The 22,446-nt window shown below is 35.8% G+C and overlaps 1 protein-coding gene across 6 annotated transcripts in view; it reads left to right on the plus strand.

Annotated features, from left to right (window-relative positions):
* The window catches only part of ASCC1 (activating signal cointegrator 1 complex subunit 1), a 101,491-nt gene that overhangs the window by 10,691 nt on the left and 68,354 nt on the right, over positions 1-22,446 (plus strand). For all 6 annotated transcript variants that reach the window (XR_015552459.1, XM_014784885.2, XM_087432050.1 and 3 more), the window contains exon 5: positions 1,370-1,548. Coding sequence is in view for 5 of the 6 variants with exons in the window: in XM_014784885.2 (XP_014640371.1) it covers positions 1,370-1,548 (179 nt within the window). In the remaining variant the exon portion in view is untranslated. The remainder of the gene's footprint in view (positions 1-1,369; positions 1,549-22,446) is intronic.

Genomic DNA, 22,446 nt, shown 5'->3' on the forward strand with positions numbered 1-22,446 from the left:
TCAATACCTGCTTAAACAGAGATTGTATAATCCCTAAACAGTTTTGTTTTTTGCAGACAGTGGTCTATGCTTTGTGGCTTTTTTCCCCCTACTGTCATTTATGTATGCTTAAAGACATAGTCCAGATCAAAGAAGGCCAAATTACACCAAAATGTAGAAATTTGGTATCCATCCATGCAATATAGATGTAGATAAACGTTTTTACTTTGCTTCTGTTTTCATACTTATAGAACAGGATTGTATATGTTGTAGTAGACTTGCCTTTGTTCTTTTACTATCATGAAGCACTAATAATTTTTGCCACAGTATTTTTTTTAATTGAGGTAAAATTTATGACAAAATTCTATTTTTTTGTTCTTAATTTTTTATCGTTATTTGAATTTTTGTGTGTGGTATTGTTCTTACTTTTGTTGTTGTTGTGGTAAAATATACACAACATACAATTCACCATTTTGACCATTTTGAAGTGTTGAATTCATTGGCATTTAGCACATTTACAATGTTGTGCAACCATCACCATTATCTAGTTCCAGAACATTTTTTAAAATTATTATTTTATTGAGGTCATATTGGCTTATAACAGAATATTTTTATTATCTTAAAAGGAAACCCCATACCCATTAAGCAGTTACTCCCCATTCCTCCCTACCCCTAGTCCTTGGCTACCACTAATCTTCTTTCTGTCTCTATGAATTTGCCAGTTCTGGATATTTCCTATAAATGGAAACATACAATATGTGGCTTTTTGTGTCTGGCATCTTTCCCTTAGCATAATGTTTTCAAGATTCATCCATATTTTTGCATGTATCAGTACTTCATTCCTTTTTTTTGGCTGAATAATATTCCATTGTATGGAGATACTACATTTTGTTTATCTGTTTATCAGTTGATGGACATTTGTGTTGTTTCTACCTTTTGGTATTGTGACTAGAGCTGCTATGAAGATTTGTCTACAAGTTTTTTTTTGATCACCTTTTTTACTTCTTGTGGGTTTCTATCTAGGAGTGGAATTGCTGGGTCATATGGTAATTCTCTTTTTAATTCTTTAAGGAATTGCCAAACTTTTCCATAGCAGCTGCACCATTTTACGTTCCCACCAACAAGCTATGAGGGTTTGCTTTGTAGCTTTTGAATTAATTTTTCTGCTTCATCAGCTGGTCTTAAGGATATTCTGTTTTTAGATCTTATTCTGCTTACAATTGAATTCATTGGTAACTTTCTTACCCCTGGTACTGTCCCCTGTTCAGAATTATGTACCCATTCAGGATTGCTTTAGCTCCCCAGAGATGATGGTATTAGGAGGTCCCTATCTTATAAGCACTTGATGATCCTTGAACATGTTAACTCTTTTTTTTTTTTTTGCTTACAGTAATCACTGGCCAGCATCGAAGTGGTGTAATTTCAGCCCGAACTCGGATTGATGTTCTTTTGCTCACTTTTAGAAGAAAGCAGCCCTTCACTCACTTCCTTGCCTTTTTCCTCAATGAAGTTGAAGTTCAGGAGCGATTCCTGAAGTTCCAGGAAGAGGTACTGGAGAAATGCTCCATGGTAAGCAGCAAACAAAACAAAAAGCTAAAAAGGAAAATAAAGAGTACAAAAATGATTCGTAATTCAAACAGTAGATACAAATCTCTCCTCCTACCAAAATAGGTAATCATTTGTGGTGGTTTCTTTTAATTCTGAATTGACATAAGTCTCTATATATTATTGAGATATTCTTTAAAAATTTCAAGACACAAAAGGATCATCCTAATGGGCACACTATTCTGCACCTCGTGGGTGGCAATGTTAATGAGATGCCATTATCTGTAGGTCTTCTGCCTCTGGGTAGTCATGGCTTATTTGGGGTTAGTAACTAAAAGACAAATTTGCATATAGAATTGTCATACTTATGTAAGAGTGAAATGCTTGTGACTAGGGTAATAGCAGATGAGTTTAGTTTTCAAACTCCTTTTGGATATAACTTTAGGTGATTTAAAGAAATATTTATTGATTTTTAAAAATATTTATGAATGTAATATATATTTATTATAGAAAATTTAGAAAATACAGAAAAGATTAATAAAAAGTCACCCATCATCTCACCACTGAGAGATAATGATGTGGCTTATTTGTGTGTGTGTACACACACATACATTTAAAAAATAAAATGTGACTTGTATATGGTTTTATATCTTGCTTTCTTTGAAATTTAGCATTATACCTTGATCATTGTTTTGTCATTGAACAAAAACGTTAAGTCTTTTTACCTTTGCTTTGGAGACCAGAAAGGAAATTATAGCAGTGATGACTGAAATAGCATAATCTGTTTCAATAAATCTTCAAGTGACTTAATTTTTAATGGCTGCTTACTATTCAATCATATGGATATATAATTATTTAATCTTTTTTTCTGTTTTTTCATTATTATAACTAATGATGTTATGAGTATTCTTCTGCATATATTTTTCTGCACTACTCTAATTAGTTTCTTACTCAGTAAATTCCTGGAAGTGGAAAGAGAGTATTTGTGTGTTTGAGGTTTTTGATATATATATATCCAAATTACCTTCAGGAAATGTTATAGCACTTTATATTCCAAATTGTAGGTTTCTTTAAGTTTCTTTTCCTACCCTTGCCAGTATTAGGTGTTATTATTCTTTTAAGTTTTTTTTGTAGTCCAATTGATAAAAAATACTAGCTCATTGCTTTACTGTTCATTTATTTGATTATTGGTGAGGTAAGACTTTTTCATATGTTTAACTCTTGTTTCTTCATGTCTTGGCTGATTTTTCTCTGAGAGTGTTAATTTTTTAATTTATTTGTAAGAACCTCATGTATATTAAGAAGATCAATATTACTTCATAATTTACATTTAACTTTTTAGTTCATTTGGAATGTATTGGATATATAGTCAGTGGTAAGACTGTAACATTTTTTTTAAACTCCTATTTAGTTAACCAGTTATCCCCAGGAGAATTAAAATTTTTTATTTTACCTTAAAAATTATCGTACAGTAAAATGGACTTTTTTGGGTGTACATTTCTATGAATTTTAACACGTGTAGAGTTGTGTAACCACCTACCACACCAGAATACAGAACAATTCTACCACTCGAGAAACTCCCTCATGCTGTCCCTTTATAGTCACCTCTTCCCCATCTCAAACCCTGGCAATCACTGATCTCTTCTTGGTTAGTATAGTTTTGTCTTTCTGAGACTGCCATATAAATGGGATCAACAGTATGTAACCTTTTGAGACTGGCTTTTTTCACTCAGCATAATGCCTTTGAGATTCATCTATGTCGTTGTATGTATCAGTGGTTTCTTTGTATTGCTGAGTAGTATTCCACTATATAGATGCACCAGAGTTTGTTTATCCATCCCCCCATTGGAGGACATTTGAGTTGTTTCCAGTTTTTGGCAATTATGAATAGAACTGCTATAAACATTTGTGTACAGGTTTTTTATGTGAACATAATTTCCATTTCTTTAAATACCCAGGAGTGGGATTGCTGGAATATATGGTGGGTGTATGTTAACTTTATAAGAAACTGCCCACCTGTTTTTCAGAGTGCCTGTACCATTTTGCATTCCCACCAGAAACATAAGAGAATTCCAATTGCTCTACATCCTCGTCACCATTTGGTGGTGTTGACATTTTTATTTTAGCCATTCTAATAGGTGTATAGTGGTATCTTATTGTGGTTTTAATTTACATTTCTCTAATAGCTGATGATGATAAACATCTTTTTATGTGCTTTTTTGCCATCCTTATATCCTCTTTGGTGAGGTGTCCACATCTTTTGCTCATTTAAAAATTGGTTGTTTTCTTACTGTTGAGTTTTGAGGGTTCTTTTATATCTATTCTGGATACAAGTCCTTTCGAGGATATGTGATTTCCAAATCTTTACTCCCAGGCTGTAGCTTGTCTTCTCATTCTCTTATCAGTGTCTTTTGCAGAGCAAAGTTTTTAAATTTTGATGAAGTCCAAAATTATTAATTTTTCTTTTACAGATTGTACTATTTTTTTTTTTTGCTGTGAAAGATTTGCCCTGAGATAACATCTGTTGCCAATCTTCTTCTCTTTTTTTTTCCCCTCTCCAAAGCCCCAGTGCATATTTGTATATTCTAGTTGTAAGTCCTTCTAGTTCTTCTATGTGAGCTGCTGCCACAGCATGGCTACTGACAGATGAGTAGTGTGGTTCTGCACCTGGGAACTTTAACTGCTAGGCCATTTTACTTTTGATGTCATGTTTGAGAACTGTTTGCCTAACCCTAAGTCATGAAGATTTTCTCTCAGAATTTTTATAGTTCTGCTTCTTTATATTTAGATCTGTGATCCAGTTAATTTTTTTATTGATGTCTTAATAATTTATAACATTGTGAAATTTTGGTTGTACATTATTGTTTGTCAGTCCCCATATACATGTCTCCCTTGACCCCCTGTGCCCTCCCCCCACCCCCTTGCCCCTGGTAAACACTATACAGTTCTCTCTGTCTGTGTGTTGGTTTATATTCCACATATGAGTGAGATCATGTGGTGTTTATCTTTCTCTCTGGCTTATTTCACTTAACATAATACCCTCCAGGTCCATCCACGTTGTTGCAAATGGGACAATTTTGTCTTTTTTATGGCTGAGTAGTATTCCATTGTATATATATACCACAACTTCTTTATCTAATCATCAGTCAAGGGACGTTTGTGTTGCTTCCACTTCTTGGCTATAGTGGATAATGCTGCAGTGAACTTAGGGGTGCATAAGCCTCTTGGGATTGTTGATTTCAATTTCGTTGGATAGATTCCCAGTAGTAGGATAGCTGTGATCCAGTTAATTTTTGTATAAGGTGTAAAGTTTAGGTTGAGGTTCTTTTTTTTTGCTTATGGATGTCCATACTGTGTTTTCTCAGTCTTGTAGCAAAGAGAGGAATAAAAGCATGTGGAATAAAATAGAACAATGGTTAATATCTTTGGTTCTTGAAACAGATGGACCTAGGTCTGATTCTGGGTTCCTCGATCTGTGTAGACTTGGGCGAGTGAACATCTCCAAATCTTTACAGCTTGCTTTGGAGAGTTGCAGGAAGGATTAAATGAGATAACATAAAGTACTCAGCATGGTGCTTGATACATAATAAGCATTTAATAAGTGGTAGCAGCTACTTCTGCTATTTTTACGGCTGGTTAGGTTAAAGTTATTACAATTACTTGGCGTATTAGGAGTAGATGAGAGCTGTCTTTGATAGTCGTGGGCAAGGTCAGGGAAAACGTTTTGGGTGAAAATATTTACAAGATCCTTCCTCCTCTCCTTTTCCCTTTTTCTTTTTGCTTTCTCCTGCCCTGCCCATATTGTGCAAGCTGGTTCTTAGGTGTTAGAATATGATGATCAAGATATGCAGATATAGAAATATTAGAATCCAAGAACGTTTTGGGGCCGGGGGTGAGAATTGATTATTTAAGAAGGAGGCTGTGAAGGTGAACAGAGTCATACTGTCTATTCTGTATGAATAGACAGTGTAGAATTGTATAACCCATTTTTAAGTGACATTGTAACTTGGCATTTATGTACCTTAATGAGGGCACATCTATAAGTCAAATACTCAAATACTATATATATATATAGTATGTAAAATTAGTTAACCATGAGAATATCTTTTTTTTCCCTTAACATTTCGTAGCAAGATGATTTCATTCTCACTGGGAGTGGAGGTGGGGTAGGAGAAGATCAGGAACGCTGAAGTTTCCATATGGGCTGGTAAATTTTTTTGGTGGAGGAGGGGCTGCTAAGTTTTGAAGTTATTTTACCTTGTAAATACCGTACCAACTTACTGAAGCTTAGTGATTATTTATTTTTTGGAATGTTACTAATACTTGGTATGGGAGAAGCAGATTGTAATAAATTAGCCTTTTTTTCTCTTTGTGTGTGTATACATTGTCTCACTTTTCTTTTGGCTCCTGACATGGGCTGACAGGAAACAAATATTGGAATGATTACTTTAACTCTGCCAGAATGAGATTGGCTGCTGTGAATGTCATGCTGGCCTTAATCAGTCCGAAGTACTTCCTTCCTGCTTTCAGGGAGACTCCATACTGATATTGCCTTCTTCCTGCTTTTAAATCAGGTCCTGATAACAGCAGGGAGATAAGCACAGCATAAAAGAGTAAAAAGTAAGGGACCATTATCTACCTATCATATGGAAGAAATTTTTAGTGAATTTCATTCTGATGTTAGAACAACGGATGGGCAGATGGCTATAAAAGCCTGTAAGTGTTTTCCAGTAGTACTCTGCATTTGTTACCCCAACTTAGGTGAGTTCCCTTCTAGGAACTTTAAAGAACATATACGTGTTCATTGATATAGCAGTTGTTTCCTGAAAGACTGTGGCATTCAGTCTTTTGGTTTCTCTGAGACTCAGTTGACATCTCTGATAGAATTTCTTCATCTCCAAAATAGGAATGATCTCAACATTCTCTTACAGGAAAAAGATGACAGCTTTTTATATAATGTTGGCTTATAAATTTTTTGAATTTATATATGTATTTGTTATATACATTTATTAAAATAAAATTATGGTATACACACTGTTTTGTAACTATGTTTTTGATTTAACAACATATTTCAGATCAATACATATAAGTGTAATTACTGTTTTTAATTGCTTTGAAGTATTCTATTCTGTGAATGTACCTTAACATATTTAATCAATCTCCTATTGATGGAACAATAAAGGAAATTATTTCTATTAAATAATGCTGTAATGAACATTTTTGTACATGCATCTTTATGTCCTTGGCTGATGGTTTGTTTGGGATACATTTTGGGGTAAATTCTTAGAAGTAGAATACGTGGGTTAAGGGAATGTAAACTTTAAATTTTTGATAGTTTTTTTCCATTTTATTTAAAAAATCAACTTTATTCTGTTATAACTTACATACAATGTAATGCACCTGTTTTAAGAGTACACTTTGATGAGTTTTGACAAACGTATACAACAGTTTAACAACCATCACAAACAAGACATAGAACATTTCCATCACCCCACAAAGTTCCCTTGTACCTCTTTGTGGTCAGTCCCCCTCCCTGCCATCTCATCTCCAACCAGCGATTCCAGGCAACCACTTATCTGCTGCTTGTTACTATTAGATTTCCCCTTACTAGAATTTCATATAAATGGAATTATACAGTATATAGTTTAGTTTTATAGGCAACTGTCAGAACTATTACCAAAGTGGTTGTGCCTCTTCTACTGCAAATAATACATGAGAGTTTAGGATGTTCCACATTCTTGTCAACATTTGGTGTCTGTCTTGTTTTGATTTTGGCCACCCTGGTAGGCATGCTGTGGTGTCTTGTGGGTTTAGAATACATTTCCCTGATGGCTAATGCTGCTGAGCATCTTTTCATGTGCTTTCTGGCCTTTTATGTATGTGCCTTTGCGAAGCGTCAGTTCAAATCTTTTGTCCATTTTGGTTGTTGTTGGTGGTGGTGCTTTAACTCTTCTCTTTATTTTTTTATTGTGGTAAAGTGTACATAACATAAAATTTACCATTTTAACCATTTTTAAGTGTACACGTTTGCCTATTTTTAAGTGTTTTTTTGTTTGTTTCTTACTACTGAGTTGTAAGAGTTCTTGCATGTTGTAGAAACACATCCTTTATCAGATACATGTTTTACATCTATTTTGTCCCAGTCTGTGGTTTGTCTTTTCATTTTGTTAGTGTTTTTTAAAAAGCAGAAATTTTTAATATGATAGTCTAATTTTTTTATAGTTTATGCTTTTTGTGTTGTCTCTAAAAATCGCTGCCTACCCCAAGATGTCAAAGTTTTCTTCTATAAACTACAAACTGTAAAACTATGTTTTATATTTTAGCTTTTATGTTTAGGTCAGTGATTCATTTTGAGTTAATTTTTATGTACAGTGAGCGGTAAGGGTTGAGATTCATTTTTTCTCATATAGATATCTAGTTGTTCAAGCACCATTTGTTGAAAAGATTATCCTTTTCCTGTTGAATGACCTTGATACCTTTGTGAAAAGTCAAATGACCGTATACGTCTGGGTCTGTTTCTGGACTCTGTTCTGTGCGTTTATCTATATGTCTATTCTTGCACCAATACTATACAGTCTTGGTTACTATAGCTTTATAATCAGTCGTGTAACAGATAGTGTAAGTTCTCCAACTTTGTTCATTTTCAAGATTGTTTTGTCTATTCACAATGCTTTGTATTTCCATATAAATTTTAGAATCATCTTGTAATTGATACCATAATGCCTGCTGGGATTTTAATTAGAATTGTATTGAATCTATAGATCAGTTTGGGGAGAATTATCGTCTTAACAATATTGAGTTTTCTAATCCATAAACATGGTATATGTTTATTGTTTAGGTCTTCTTTAATTTCTCTTAGTAATGTCTTATAGTTTCCAGTGTACAGGTTGCACATATAGCTTGTTAAAGTTTATTCCTAATTTTTATTTTTTGATGCTATTATAAATGAAACTGCTTTTTAATTTCATTTTCTAATTGTATGCTGCTTGTGTTATTATTATTATTATTTTTTAGCTTTGTAATATAGTTTATTTATTGTGGTAACATTGATTTATAACATTGTATAAATTTCAGGTGTACATCATTATACTTCTATTTCTGCATAGATTATATCATGTTCTCATGTTCACCACCCAAATACTAATTATAATCCATCACCCCACACATGTGCCTAATTATCCCTTTCACCCTCCTCCCTCCCTTCTTCCCCTGTGGTAACCACCAGTCCAGTCTCTGTCTCTATGTGTTTGTTGTTTTTATCTACTACTTAATGAGTGAGATCATACGGTATTTGGCCTTCTCCCTCTGACTTATTTTGCTTAGCGTAATACCCTCAGTGTCCATCCATGTTGTCACAAATGGCTGGATTTCATCGTTTCTTATGGCTGAGTAGTATTCCATTGTGTATATATATCACATCTTCTTCATCCATTCATCCCTTGATGGGCACTTAGGCTGCTTCCAAATCTTGGCTATTGTGAATAATGCTGCAGTGAACACAGGGGTGCATGTATCTTTACGCATTGGTGTTTTCGTGTTCTTTGGATAAATATATGCTGCTTGTATTAAAATTGCCCTAGGTTTTTCATGTTTGGGGATGGTACTGTAAATGGTATCTTTTATTTTCAGCTTTCAGGGGTGCATTATTACTTTATGGAAATACAGTTGATTTTTGTATGTTGACCTTGTATCCTGTGACCTTGCTAAATTCACTTATTAGTCCTAGTAATTGTGTATTAGTTTGCTAGGGCTGCTATAACAAAGTACCACAGACTGGGTGGCTTAAACAATAAAAATTTATTTTCTCACAATTCTGGAGGCTAGAAGTCCAAGATCTAGATATTAACAGGGTTGGTTTCTTCTAAGTCCTCTCTCCTTGGCTTGTAGGTGGCCATCTTCTTCTGGTATTGTCAATTGGTCTTCCCTATGTGTGTGTCTGTGTCCTAGTCTCCTCTTTTTATAAGGACACCAGTCATACTGGATTAGGGCCCACCTCTTTGACCTCATTTTACCTTAATTACCTCTTTAAAGACCTGTGTGCAGTCCAGTCACATTCTGAGTTAATGGGGGTTAGGACTTCAACATATGAATTTTGGGGAGACAAAATTCAGCCCATAACAAATTGTTCTGTGGTTTACCTAGAACTTTCTACGTATATAATCATTTCATCTGTGAATAAAGATAGTTTTATTTCTTTCATTTCAATCTGTGTGCCTAGTATTTCTTTTTCTTGCCTTATTGCATTCGCTAGGACCGCCAATACAGTGTTGAATAGAAAAGATGAGAGAGGACATTCTTTCCTTGTTCTTGATCACAGGAGGAAAGAATTCAGTCTTTTATTATTATTATTATTTTTTTATAATTTTATTTATTTATTTTTCCCCCAAAGCCCCAGTGATAGTTGTATGTCATAGCTGCACATCCTTCTAGTTGCTGTATGTAGGACGTGGCCTCAGCATGGCCGGAGAAGCGGTGCGTCGGTGCACGCCCGGCATCCGAACCCGGGCCGCCAGTAGCAGAGCGCGCACACTTAACCGCTAAGCCACGGGGCCGGCCCCAGTCTTTTATTATTAAGTTTAATGTAAGCTGTAGGTTTTTTCACAGATGCCCTTCGTCTGGTTGAGGAAATTCCATTCTGTTCCTAGTTTGCTAAGAATTTTTTAAAAACATCATGACTGTTAAACTTTGTCAGTTACTTTTTCAATATCTATAAGATTTACATATTTTTTCTTCATAGTGTAAATATGCTTTATTACATTAATTGGTTTTTAAATTTTAAACCAGTCTTGCTCCTTAGATAACCTCACTTGGTTTTGATGTATTATCATTTTATATATTGTTAGATTTGAATTACTAGAGCTTATTAAGGAGTTTTATATCTATGTTCATGAGAAGTTATTGGTTTTAGTTTTCTTTTCTTGTGATGTCTTCATCTGGTTTTGATATTAGGGTAATACTGACTATCTAATTCAAAACCAGAGAGTAAAATGAGTTGGGAAGTGTTCTCTTCTTTATTTTCTGAGTTCGTGTAGATATTATTTCTTCCTTAAAGGTTTAGTAGAATTCACCAGTGAAGCCATCTAGATTGGGAGTTTTCTGAGAAAGTTTTACATTATGAATTCTGTTTCTTTAGCCAAGTTAGGACTATTTAGGTTTATCTACTTCTTCTTGAGTGTGTTTCGGTATTTTGTGTCTTTCAAGGAATTTGTGTATTTCATCTTACGTTTTTGAATTTTATTGGAATAAAATTGTTGATATATTTTATTTTTTTAATGGCTGCAAGTTCTGTAGTGATATTCCCTCTTTTATTGCTGATATTGATAATTTGTGCCTTTTCTGTTTTATTTCTGATCTGTCTAGCCAGAGGTTTATCAATTGTATTGGTCCTTTTAAAAAAAACCTAGCTTTTGGTTCCATTGATTTTTCTCTATTGTCTATTTTCTATTTCATTGATTTCTGCTTTTATCTTTATTATTGTATTTCTTATGCATAGCTTTGGGTTTAATTTCATCTTTCCTTTTTTGGCTTCTTAATGTAGAAACTTATATCTTTGATATGAGACTTTTCTAAGAAAGAAGCACTTAAAGATGTTAATTTCTCTCTACACATTACTTTATCTGCATCCCCTCAAACTTGATATGTGTACTTTCATTTTCATTTAGTTCAAAATATTTTCTTATTTCCTGTGTGATTTTTTTTTAGTATTTTAATTAAACTTTTTATTTTAAGATAATTATAGATTCACATGCATTGTAAGCCTCATGATTTCTTATTTGACCCATATGTTACTTAGAACTATGTTGTTTACTTTTCTACATTTGGGGATTTTCCAAATATCTTTTTATTACTGATTTCTAATTTAATTCTTTTGGTCAGATAACATACTGAGTATGATTCCAGTTCTTTTAAATGCATTTATACCTGTTTTCTGTTCCAGAATTTGGTCTATCTTGGTAAATGTTCTATGTACATTTGAAAAAGGTGTGTATTCCGATGTTTTGTGGTTGATTGTTTTATAAATGTTTTATGTCATCTGGTCATTAGTGATCTTTATGTCTTCTATATCCATACTGATGTTCTATCTACTTGTACTGTTAATTATTGAGAGAGGACTGTTGAAATCTCCAACTATAATTGTGGATTCACCTATTTCTCCTTTCAGTTCTGTCATTGTTTTCATATCTTCTTTTTTTTGTTTGGAGTATGGAAAATTTATGATTAGCCAGCATAATCAGAAGATGATAGACTAGTGTCCTAAAAAACCATCTTAAAATCATACAGAATCTTGAGGCAGTTATATAGGGGAAATGAGCAGGAAAGGAGGGAATTTAGGGACGTCGACCATCTAGTGTGATGCAATTCAAAGGTGCCATATTATCTCTTTCTTCTGTCATTCATGATGGGTACCAACGTAGAGTTTTTCTTTCTGGAGGTCATCATGTTCCTTGGGAATTCAGAGAACAAAATTATCGTCTTATCACAGCTGGGAGATATACGTAAGCAAGAGTCATAGAACTAGCAGATCGTGTATTTTGCAGAAGTGAAAGGTGCTTAGTCATCTAGGCTAGTCATCTAGGCCATATGTACAGGCTAGAGTGCATTCTCAGTGACTAGTGAGTCAGGATCACAGTTACAATATTGCTTCCTTTCCCTAAGGTGGCTTCCCTCATGCTAACTTAAAATGTAGCTGTTACACCAGTGCTTCAGATCAGACTTACTGTTCTGCTTTTAAGGGCTGATCACATGGGACCATCTGAATAATTCAACATCGTGTCACTATTTTTTTTTTACTTTTAAAAATTTTATTGTGGTCACATTGGTTTATACCATTGTATAAATTTAAGGTGTACATCATTATACTTCTGTTTATGCATAGATTACATCATGTTCACCACCCAAAGACTAATTACAGTCCATCACCACACATATGTGCGTAATCATGCCTTTTGCCCTCCTCCCTCCCCCCCTTCCTCTCTGGTAACCTTCAATCCAATCTCTGTCTCTGTGTGTTTGTTTGTTGTTGTTATCTTCTACTTATGAGTGAGATCGTACGGTATTTGACCTTCTCCCTCTGACTTATTTTGCTTAGCATAATACCCTCAATGTCCATCATGTTGTCACAAATGGCTGGATTTCATCATTTCTTATGGCTGAGTAGTATTCCATTGTGTATATATCGTATCTTCTTGATGAATTGATCCCTTTATAATTATGAAATGTCCCTTTTTATCCCTAATAGCATTCCTTGTTCTGAGATCTACTTTTTCTGATGTTAATATAGTCATTCCAGTTTTCTTTTGATTAGTATTTGCATTGTATATCTATTTCCATCCTTTCACTTTTAGCATATTTGTATCTTTATGTTCAAAATAAGTTTCTTAAAGGCAGCATATAGTTGGATATTGTTTTTTATTTTATTTTAATTTTTTTATTTTTTTTATTTTTATTTTTTTTCCCCCAAAGCCCCAGTAGATAGTTGTATGTCATAGTTGCACAGCCTTCTAGTTGCTGTATGTGGGATGCGGCCTCAGCATGGCCGGAGAAGTGGTGCGTCGGTGCACGCCCGGGATCCGAACCCGGGCCACTAGCAGCAGAGCGCGCGCACCTAACTGCCAAGCCATGGGGCCGGCCCAGGATATTGTTTTTTTTGAATCTGGTCTGACATCTCTGCCTTTTAACTGGAGTGATTAGGCCATTTACTTTTAATGTAATTATAGATATGGGTGTCCTAAAAAACCATCTTAAAATCATACAGAATCTTGAGGCAGTTATATAGGGGAAATGAGCAGGAAAGGAGGGAATTTAGGGACGTCGACCATCTAGTGTGATGCAATTCAAAGGTGCCATATTATCTCTTTCTTCTGTCATTCATGATGGGTTTAAATCTACCATTTTGCAGTTTTTTTGGCCCCATCTTTTGTTTGTTCTTTTTTTCTTACCATTTTTTGGATCTAGGATTTTTTAAAAATTTCATTTTATCCACACTAGTGGCTTATTAGCTACACCTGTTGGTTTTATTTTTTAAGTAAAAGCTCTAAGGTTTACAAAAATGTCTTTAATTCATCACCTTCGAATAATAATATACCACTTTATTTATAAGAACCTTACAATATATCATCTGTTTTCTTCCTCCTATCCTTTGTCTAGTTGTCATTAATTTTGCTTCTATATATAAATAACTTTCTGTAAGATTTCTTATAGTTCAGGTTTGCTGGAAACACTTTCTCTGAGCTCTTATTTGTCTGAAAAAAATCTTTAATTCATCTTCTTTTTTGAAAGATAATTTTTACTGGTTTTAGGATTCTAAGTTGATAGTTTTTTCTTTCAGCATTAGAAAGACATCATTCTGTTGTCTTTTGCTTGTATAATTTCTAATAAGAAATCTGTTGTAATTCCTTCTTCCTTTATGTGTAATATGTTTAGCTGCCTTTTTTTTCTCTTATGGGAAATAATTTTAAATTTATAAAAATTGTGAAAAAAATAATACAAGGAATACCTATATGCTCTAATGCTATATGATCTAATAATGTTCTTTGTAACATTTGCAATACAAGTTCCAAGGTAAGGTCAGGAATTGCATTTAACTTTCACTCCTTTAACCTCTTTTAATTGGAACATTTCATAGTCTTTCTGACTTTTATGTCATTGACATATTTGAAGTAGAGCGTTCTTTTTTGCGTTTGTCTTATGTTTCCTCACGGTTAGCTTGATGTTACGCTTTCTCCGAGTGTTGCATAGGTGGTGGTGTGTCCTTCTGAGGATATCACATCTAGGGACATATATTGTTCATCTGTCTTTCATAGGTGATGTTACATCCAGTCAAGATGTTGCCCAATTTCTCCTAAGTATAATAACTATATTTTATATTTCCCTTGTGACTAATAAGCAACCTGTGGGGAGATACTCTAGGATTGTGCAAGTATCCTGCTCCTCATCAACATTTCTCCTGAGCTTAGCATCCATTGATGATTCTGGCCTCATTCAATCTTTACCATGATGGTTGCAAAATGATCATTTTCCAACTCTAGCGCTCACTTTACATTTAGTATTCAGCCTTGTACATTCTGCTGTAAGGAGGAGACCTTCCTTCTCCCTTTACTTTTACATTTATTTATTATGTGTATGGTTTCATGAATTTTAATTTTTTTCGAGGGCTCACAATTTACTGTTGTGCTTAATTATTTGGTGCTTAAAATATCTCAGATTTGTCTCAGGGTCTCCTCAAACCTTTTTTGAGTATACGTCTTCCTTGGCCTGTGCGTGTGCTTTTGTTCCAGTTCTCCCATATACATGGCTGCTTTTAAATGTCTTAATTTCTCTAAGGTCTTACCCCTGCTTCCTTTTGGAGCCTTAGATGTTCTGTTGTATCCCTGTGCCTCTAATCTCTTGTCCCCAGGTGCCCACAGGTCTGCTGTCCTCTGCAGCTCCCTTGCTGTGCGGGCACTACTTACAGTGGCCTCCACCCTGATATCCAGACTATGGCACTGTTCACAGTAGCACTCCGAGTCAGGCAAGACAGAAGCCAGTTCCTCAGGCAACCTCCTAAGAAGCCAGAACATTGCAGTCTACTTTCATTCTTTTCCTTCTGCCGTAATGGAGGAGTGGAAATTGGGTTGCTTTCTCCTGACGTGTTGTGCTGCACTGGGGAAGGAGTGGGGCAAGGGGTGGAGAGAAAACATGACATTTCGTACTATTTTGAATGCAGTTTTCTCTTGGTTAGGCATTTGCTTGGTTGTTGCAGCTTCTTAACTGGTTTCTAGTGTTCTCCTAAAGCTATTTTGGTCTGTATGTTGTTTATTTGCTGTTTCTGTGGTGAAATGAGGGCCTGGATCTTCTTGGTTTGCCATCTTGCTGATGTTGCTCCAAATTTGGATAATTTTGAGGCATTATTTCCTCAAATATCTTTTCTCTTCTCTTTTTCTTTTCTCCCTCTGGAACTCTGATTACACATATATTAGACCAGTTGCTATTGGTGTACAGGTTACTGAAGCTCTGTTCATTTGTTTTCCAGACTTTTTTTTCCCTCTCTCTGCTTCAGTTTGGATAGTTTCTGTAGCTATGTCAAGTTCACTGATTTTCTTTTGAAGTGTTTAGTCTGTTGTTAATCCCATCCAATGGGATTTTCATTTTTGCTCTTATTTTTTATCTCTTGAAGTTCCATTTGTTTCTTCTTTTTATATCCTCCTTTTCTCAGTATCTTCATGTTTTCCTTAAAATAGTTGAGCTTACTTATAAAAGCTATTTTAAAGTCATTAAAATTTCATTAGCATGATAGCATTCTAGTTCTATTTTTATTGACCAATTTTTTACCTGCTTATGGGTCACATTTTTCTGTTTCTTGCATGTCTGGTAATTTTTTATTGGATGCTGAACATTGTGATTTTACTTTGTAGAGAGCAAACTTTTTTTTCTCTTTAGAGAATCTTAAACTTTGTTGGAAGATAGTTATTTGTGGATTGGCATAATCATTCCAAAGCTTGTTTTTAAGCCTTTTAAGGACAGATCTAGAGTATTCTTTACTCTAGGGCTAATTTAGCCTCACTACTAAGATGTGTCCCTCCTGGAATCTCTGTTCAATGCTCTGTGTATTCAGGAGTGGTCTCTCCACTCTGGCGAGAACTTGAGTGTTTCCCTGCTGTTTGAGCTTTGGGTGTTGTTTGGCTTATAATTCCCCAGAAGTTGTTCTTTATCTGGTCTTGTAGATTTCACCCTATGCATGTGCAGATTGTTGTTCAGTCAAAGTCTCAGAGACATTTATGCAAATTTATGGAGCCCTTTTTTTTTTGCATAGCTTCTTCCTCTTCAGTGCTTGGCCCTGCAAATTTTATTTACCTCGGCATCCCCAAATTCCAGTTTTTGCCACTTTAACTCATTGGGATCACAGCACTCTGTTTGGATTCCCAACTCTGGGTTGCTGTCTGGAAATTGTCTCCAGTCAGAAACCCAGGATGGGGCTCAGTCAGCCCAGCACCATCTGTTATCCAATGTCTGAAAACATCTGTTTTATATATTTTATCTAGTTTTTTAGTTATTGGTGGCAGGAGGGCAAGTCCTGTAGGAGTTAATACTTCATGTGCAAAAGGAGACATTCTCATACATTTTTTAATTGAGATATAATTCATACAACATAAAATTCCCATTTTTAAAGTACGCAGTTCATTGGTTTTTAGTATATTTACTGTTATGCAACTGTTGCCGCTGTCTAATTCCAGAGTATTTCCATCACCTCAAAAAAGAAACCCCATACCCTTTAAGCTGTCACTACCCATTGCCCCCTTCCCCTAGCCCCTGACAACCACTAATCTACTTTCTGTCTCTGCAGATTTGCCTATTCTGAATATTTCATATAAATTGAATTACTTAATATGTGGTCTTTTGTGTCTGGCATCTTTCACTTATAATGTGTTCAGGGTTTATTCATATTTTATCATGTAACACTGTTGCTTTTTTTTTTTTTTTTTGAGGAAGATTAGCCCTGAGCTGACATCTATGGCCAATCCTCCTCTTTTTGCTGAGGAAGATTGGCCTGTGGTAATATCCGTGCCCATCTTCCTCTACTTTATATGTGGATGCTGCCATAGCATGGCTTGATAAGTGGTGTGTAGGTCCCCACCTGGGATCCGAACCTGTGAACCCTGGGCTGCTGAAGTGGAGCACATGAACTTAGCCACTGTGCCATCGGGCTGGCCCTGGTGCTTCATTTCTTTTTATGGCCAAATAATATTCCATTGTATGGATATATATACCATATATTGTTTATGCATTCATCACTTAATGGACATTTAAGTTGTTTCCACTTGTGGGCTATTATGAATAATGCTGCTATTCGTACTTTTTTCTAATAATTTGTAATATTGTAAATAGGACTGAGTTTACCACTATTTTTATTCAGTTAACACTGAGTGATATATAAAATAGCAAATAATTATTGAGCTCTTACATTGTGCTAGACAGTGTTCTGAGTGCCTCTTATGTTTCTTCTGTTTAATCTTCAGTCCATCCGTATGAGGTAGATATTGATTTTCCATTTTATTGGTGAAGCAGTTCAGAGTGGGTAACTTGCTCAAGGTACCACAGCTAGTGGGTACCACCGGGCTAAGTAGAGTGGATGATACAGAATTGCATAGGACCTAGTAACTGTTGTAATTTATACAATCCAATAGAACAAATATAGGAAATTAGTCCTAGGAGCTGCTGTGGGAAATTATTTGAACGGAAAAAAAAGTCTGGTTTAAATTGAAGAATTTTTATGGTTGCTTGTCTGTTAACCAGTTGCACCAGTCTTTCAGCTGGTATTTTCATTGGGACCAGTCTTGATTAGAATTGGGTAGTAGTTTGCACAGTATTTGAGGATTTAAAAAAGAGCAGCAGAGCCTTCCTGGTTATGCTTGGGTTTTTCAACTCTGAATCATATCCTATTCCCTAATTGTTTTTTTTTTTTAAATAATTTTATTTATTTATTTTTTTCCCCCAAAGCCCCAGTAGATAGTTGTATGTCATAGCTGCACATCCTTCTAGTTGCTGTATGTGGGACGTGGCCTCAGCATGGCCAGAGAAGCGGTGCGTCGGTGCGCGCCCGGGATCCGAACCCGGGCCGCCAGCAACGGAGCACGTGCACTTAACTGCTAAGCCATGGGGCTGGCCCAACTATTCCCTAATTGTTAAAAAAAGATGTTAGGACTGAATCAGGACTGAAGGAAGTAAGACTCTTTATCTTCTTAAAAACATTCATTAATATTATTAATTTTTTGTTTCCTGTCTTTCTTTTTTTGAGGTGAATTTATCTTCCTTTACAGCTTACATCAAATATATCAAGTCCTTTTGACTTGGAATCTCTGGGGTGAAAGATACTGTTGAAATATGAGTTTATTAGTTTACATTTGTACCCCACCCTATTGTGTTAGTTTTCTATTGCTGCGTAGTAAATTACCGCAATCTTAGCAACTTAAAACAACACCCATTTATCATCTCATAGTACTGCAGTAGTTCTGTAGATTAGAAGACCTGGTGGGCTCAGCTGGGTTCTCTGCTTGGAGTTTTATAAGGCTGAAATCAAGGTGTTGGCCAGACTGGTCTCTTATCTGGAGGCCCTGGGGAAGAATCCATTTTTAGGTTCATTCAGATTGTTGGCAGAGTTCGGGTCCTTGTGGCTGTAGGTCTGAAGTTCCCGTTTCCTGGGCACGTGTTCTCTCTAGCTTCTTTCAGATCCTTCTTGTGCTTCAGATCTCTGACTTCTGCCATCAGCCAGAGAAAACTCTGCTTTTTAAAGCGCCCCTGTGTATAGATCAGGCTCACCGGGATAATCCCCCTGTCTGAGAAGGTCAGCTGTGCCATATAACATAGCATAATTACAGCAGTGATATCTCATCACGTTCACAGGTTCCTCCCACAATCAAAGGAGAGGGGATTACACAAGGGTGAGGGTCATTGAGGGTCGTTCTTAGAATTCTGCCTACCACAGCTATTAATTTTCATTTTTAGACATTGTCGTGAAGGTGACATATTTGATACAACAGACGACTTTTCTACTCCCAGGTCTCATCCTGTCCTTCTGTCACTCTTCCTTGAACTTCTCTTTTCTTCCTTTAAAATAATTGGCCTCTTTTCTCTCTTTATTTGGTGGCAGACTTGTCCTTGACCTCACCCTTGACTCTCCAAGGAAACTGTGAATTTATGTTTTAGAATAAATTCCTTTGTGCTGATCAATTATATAAGAAATGTTGTTTGACTGCAGACATTATCACCATCATCCCTGTGGCTTCAGCTCCCTAAGCCTGAGTATTTCATGTAGGATTTAGCTGCTCACAGACATTGGCAAGGTATTTTTCATCTATGTGATCTGCAGATAAACTACACCTTATTTTTTCATTCTTTCCTCTCTTGCATTAAGATTCAAAGATGTCTCACTGTCTGAGAGTTCAAGAAGTATATTAAAACCCTGTATATCTCTCAGTCATTCTATAGCTGGTAATGCTGCTATAATTCCATTTTATCTCACAGCAGGGTCCAGTAGAAAGCACATCAGTAATGAAAAACAGTAATTCAAAACTGTGTTTGGTTGAGCATTCTGAAGGCTTATAGATCTGTCTGGGCAACAGGGGATTTCTTAGGCTGCCTGGAGAACCCAAATAGGTTATAGTTCTAGAAACTACATAATTCTGCTCATATTGTAGTGTGAAGGCTGACACTGGGAAGAAATGGCTAATGGATCTGGCCCCCCTCACCCCCCACCAGTAGGATTATTTTTTTCCATTTAGTATTATTCACTGAAGAAGAAAATTTATATATAAAAGCTTTAGTGTGTAATTTAGGATTCTTCATGTATAAGGGGAGTTGGCAGGATTTGTAATTATCTTGTGAATTAATTTAGAATGAAGGTGGGATAGTTGTCTTTGGTTGTAATAAAAGTTGTAAACTCCTGAGTTCTGATGTTTGGTAAGAAAGTAAGAAAAGGAGATGTTTACAAGATTCATGTATTTCACCATTTGGATGGATATGGTTGTTGTGACAAGTGTTTATGTTTTATTCATTCATTCTCTATTTATTAAATATCTACAATTTGCCAGGCTATATAATATGTACTAACAATGGACTCTACATTTATGGATCCCGTACTCTAGGGGAGGAAATAGTGTTCTTACAGAAATATAGTACTGTGAGATAAGTGCTATTAGAGGGGGGAATACAGTTGGTACCCAGGGGAGAGGTTCTCCCGTGGTCGGAAAGTAAGGGAGGTGACACTTGAGCAGAGTCTTGAAGGAAGAACAAGTGTTTGTGCCAGGCTGGCAAGTGGAGGATGAGCATTCTGGGCAGAGGAAATGGCACTTGCAAGATACGGAGGTGTTCTAGTCTTCTGTGTTCAGGGGAGAATGAGGAGTTTGTTAAGACTGGAGCCTAGAAAGTGGGTAGGGTAGGGAAGAGGTAGGAGTTAAGAGTGGAAAGGTGAATGGTGTTCAGTTTGTGAAAGGTCTTGTGTGGGTTAAAGATTTTGAATGAATCCTATAGATAGGCAGGAACTAGTAAAGATTTTAAGTAGAGACTAATGTGATTAACTTAGCATTGTAGAAAAATAGTTCTGAAGGCAGTGTGGAGGCTGGGTTGAGAGTTAGGGAGTAGGGTACAGAGGCAGCTACCAGTTAGAGAGTATTGATACAGTCTGTTGAAAAAAAGGCTAGGGTCTGTGGCATATTCAGGAGGGAATATATTCCAGAGATATTTCGGAGGTCTTCTTTAAAGTGGGGATAATAACAGTACCTACCTTTAGTGTTGATATGAAGAGTAAATGAGTTAATAAATTTAAGGTGTTTAGAGCAGAGCATGGCACATCGCTAGGTCCATATAGGTGTTAGCTGCTGTTGTAATAATACTGTGGGTTAAAAGAAGCTGAGGGTCTGGCTTGAACAGGTGTATCATTAATCTATTATTAGTGTTTGAGTGATCAGTGTCTGTCTTTGGGAATAAATGTAGGTTGGTAGATGGACTGCTAACTAGTGGTTTCAAGTAACTATCGAGGAATAGTTAAGCTTTTAGAAAAGTAGTTTTAACTATTCATTGTGTTCATCAAAGGTAAGAGAGATACATCCTTTTGTGAAGGGGAGATGCTCTTTGCTCCTTTTTAATGGGTAAGGATATTTAGACAATGCATGAGAAAGATCTTTTTTTCTAGTCAGTATAAAAGCTGATGCTTGAATATTTGTCCTTTGTTTTTAAGAATCTCTCCCCTTTCCTGTACTTATGTCTGGATAGAATTTATAAGCCAGGAGAATCAAAACTCTGTTTTCTGAAACTTACTCAACTTAACAAGGTATTTTATTAATAACATATAGAGGCTCTCAAATCAAAGACAGCTTTTGTGAACATTCTTAAAGAATAATAGAAATGACTCAGCAGAGCCTAATTTAGCTCTTGATGGTGCTTTAAAAGGGAGAACAAAGGTGGAATTTGTTTCGAGTGTTGCATAGTCACGTAAAAAGCAAGAAGAGGGGAAAGCCTGTATTTCTTCCATATTACTGGGTGCCAGAGGCTTCACACATGTTTCATTTACTCCTCAGAACAACCCTGAGAAGGAAATGTCTGTTTTGTAGATGATGAAATTGAGTTTCAGAGCGATTGAGTAACTCACCTCAGGTCACACTGCTGATAGGTAGCAGAATTAGAATTTGAACCCAGGCCTGTCTGGTTGCAAAGCCAAATGATCTTTTCACCAGTCTGCTTTGTTTCAATAACTTTCCTATGTAAATGAGGTTTATATCACCTGCCCAGAAGTGGTTTTATGGGATTTGGCCATTAAAAAAAAGAAAGAAAATATAGTGAGCATAGAAGAAGGCTTCCATGCTTATTTCCTCTTTTTCTTTGCATAGAATATCAGGAAGTGAATTGATCCTTTACACATACCTATTTTGTACTTATTTGTGGGTTTTGTGGGAGCACGTAAAAAATTTATAAGACCTTTGATTTCAGGGTAAACTAGGCCATCTCCCTTATCTTGCAGAGGAGGAAACCGAGGTCTAGAGAAGTGAAATGGTTTGCCCAGTTACAGCTGGTTCATAACAGAGTTGGAATTAGAATCCTAGACTCTGTATTCCAGGTTAAAGGCCTTTTATAACTAAATCACAAACCTTTGTTATGCCTGGAGTTCCTGGAAGATGATATTTGTGAATATAATTTGAGGATTGTTTTTTATCTCTGGCTCTCAGCATGTACTGTCAACACAGAGTAATTATAAATTATTTACATTCCTGGTGCTACACATTTGGATCAGATTCATAGATGTTCTTTTCTTTTTTTTTTTTAAGATTTTATTTATTTATTTGTTTTCCCCCCAAAGCCCCAGTAGATAGTTGTATGTCGTAGTTGCACATCCTTCTAGTTGCTGTATGTGGGACGCGGCCTCAGCATGGCCGGAGAAGCGGTGTGTCGGTG

Source organism: Ceratotherium simum, chromosome 6 (genome assembly GCF_057802395.1).
Source record: "Ceratotherium simum simum isolate JZ-2026a chromosome 6, ASM5780239v1, whole genome shotgun sequence".
Lineage (NCBI taxonomy): Eukaryota > Metazoa > Chordata > Mammalia > Perissodactyla > Rhinocerotidae > Ceratotherium > Ceratotherium simum.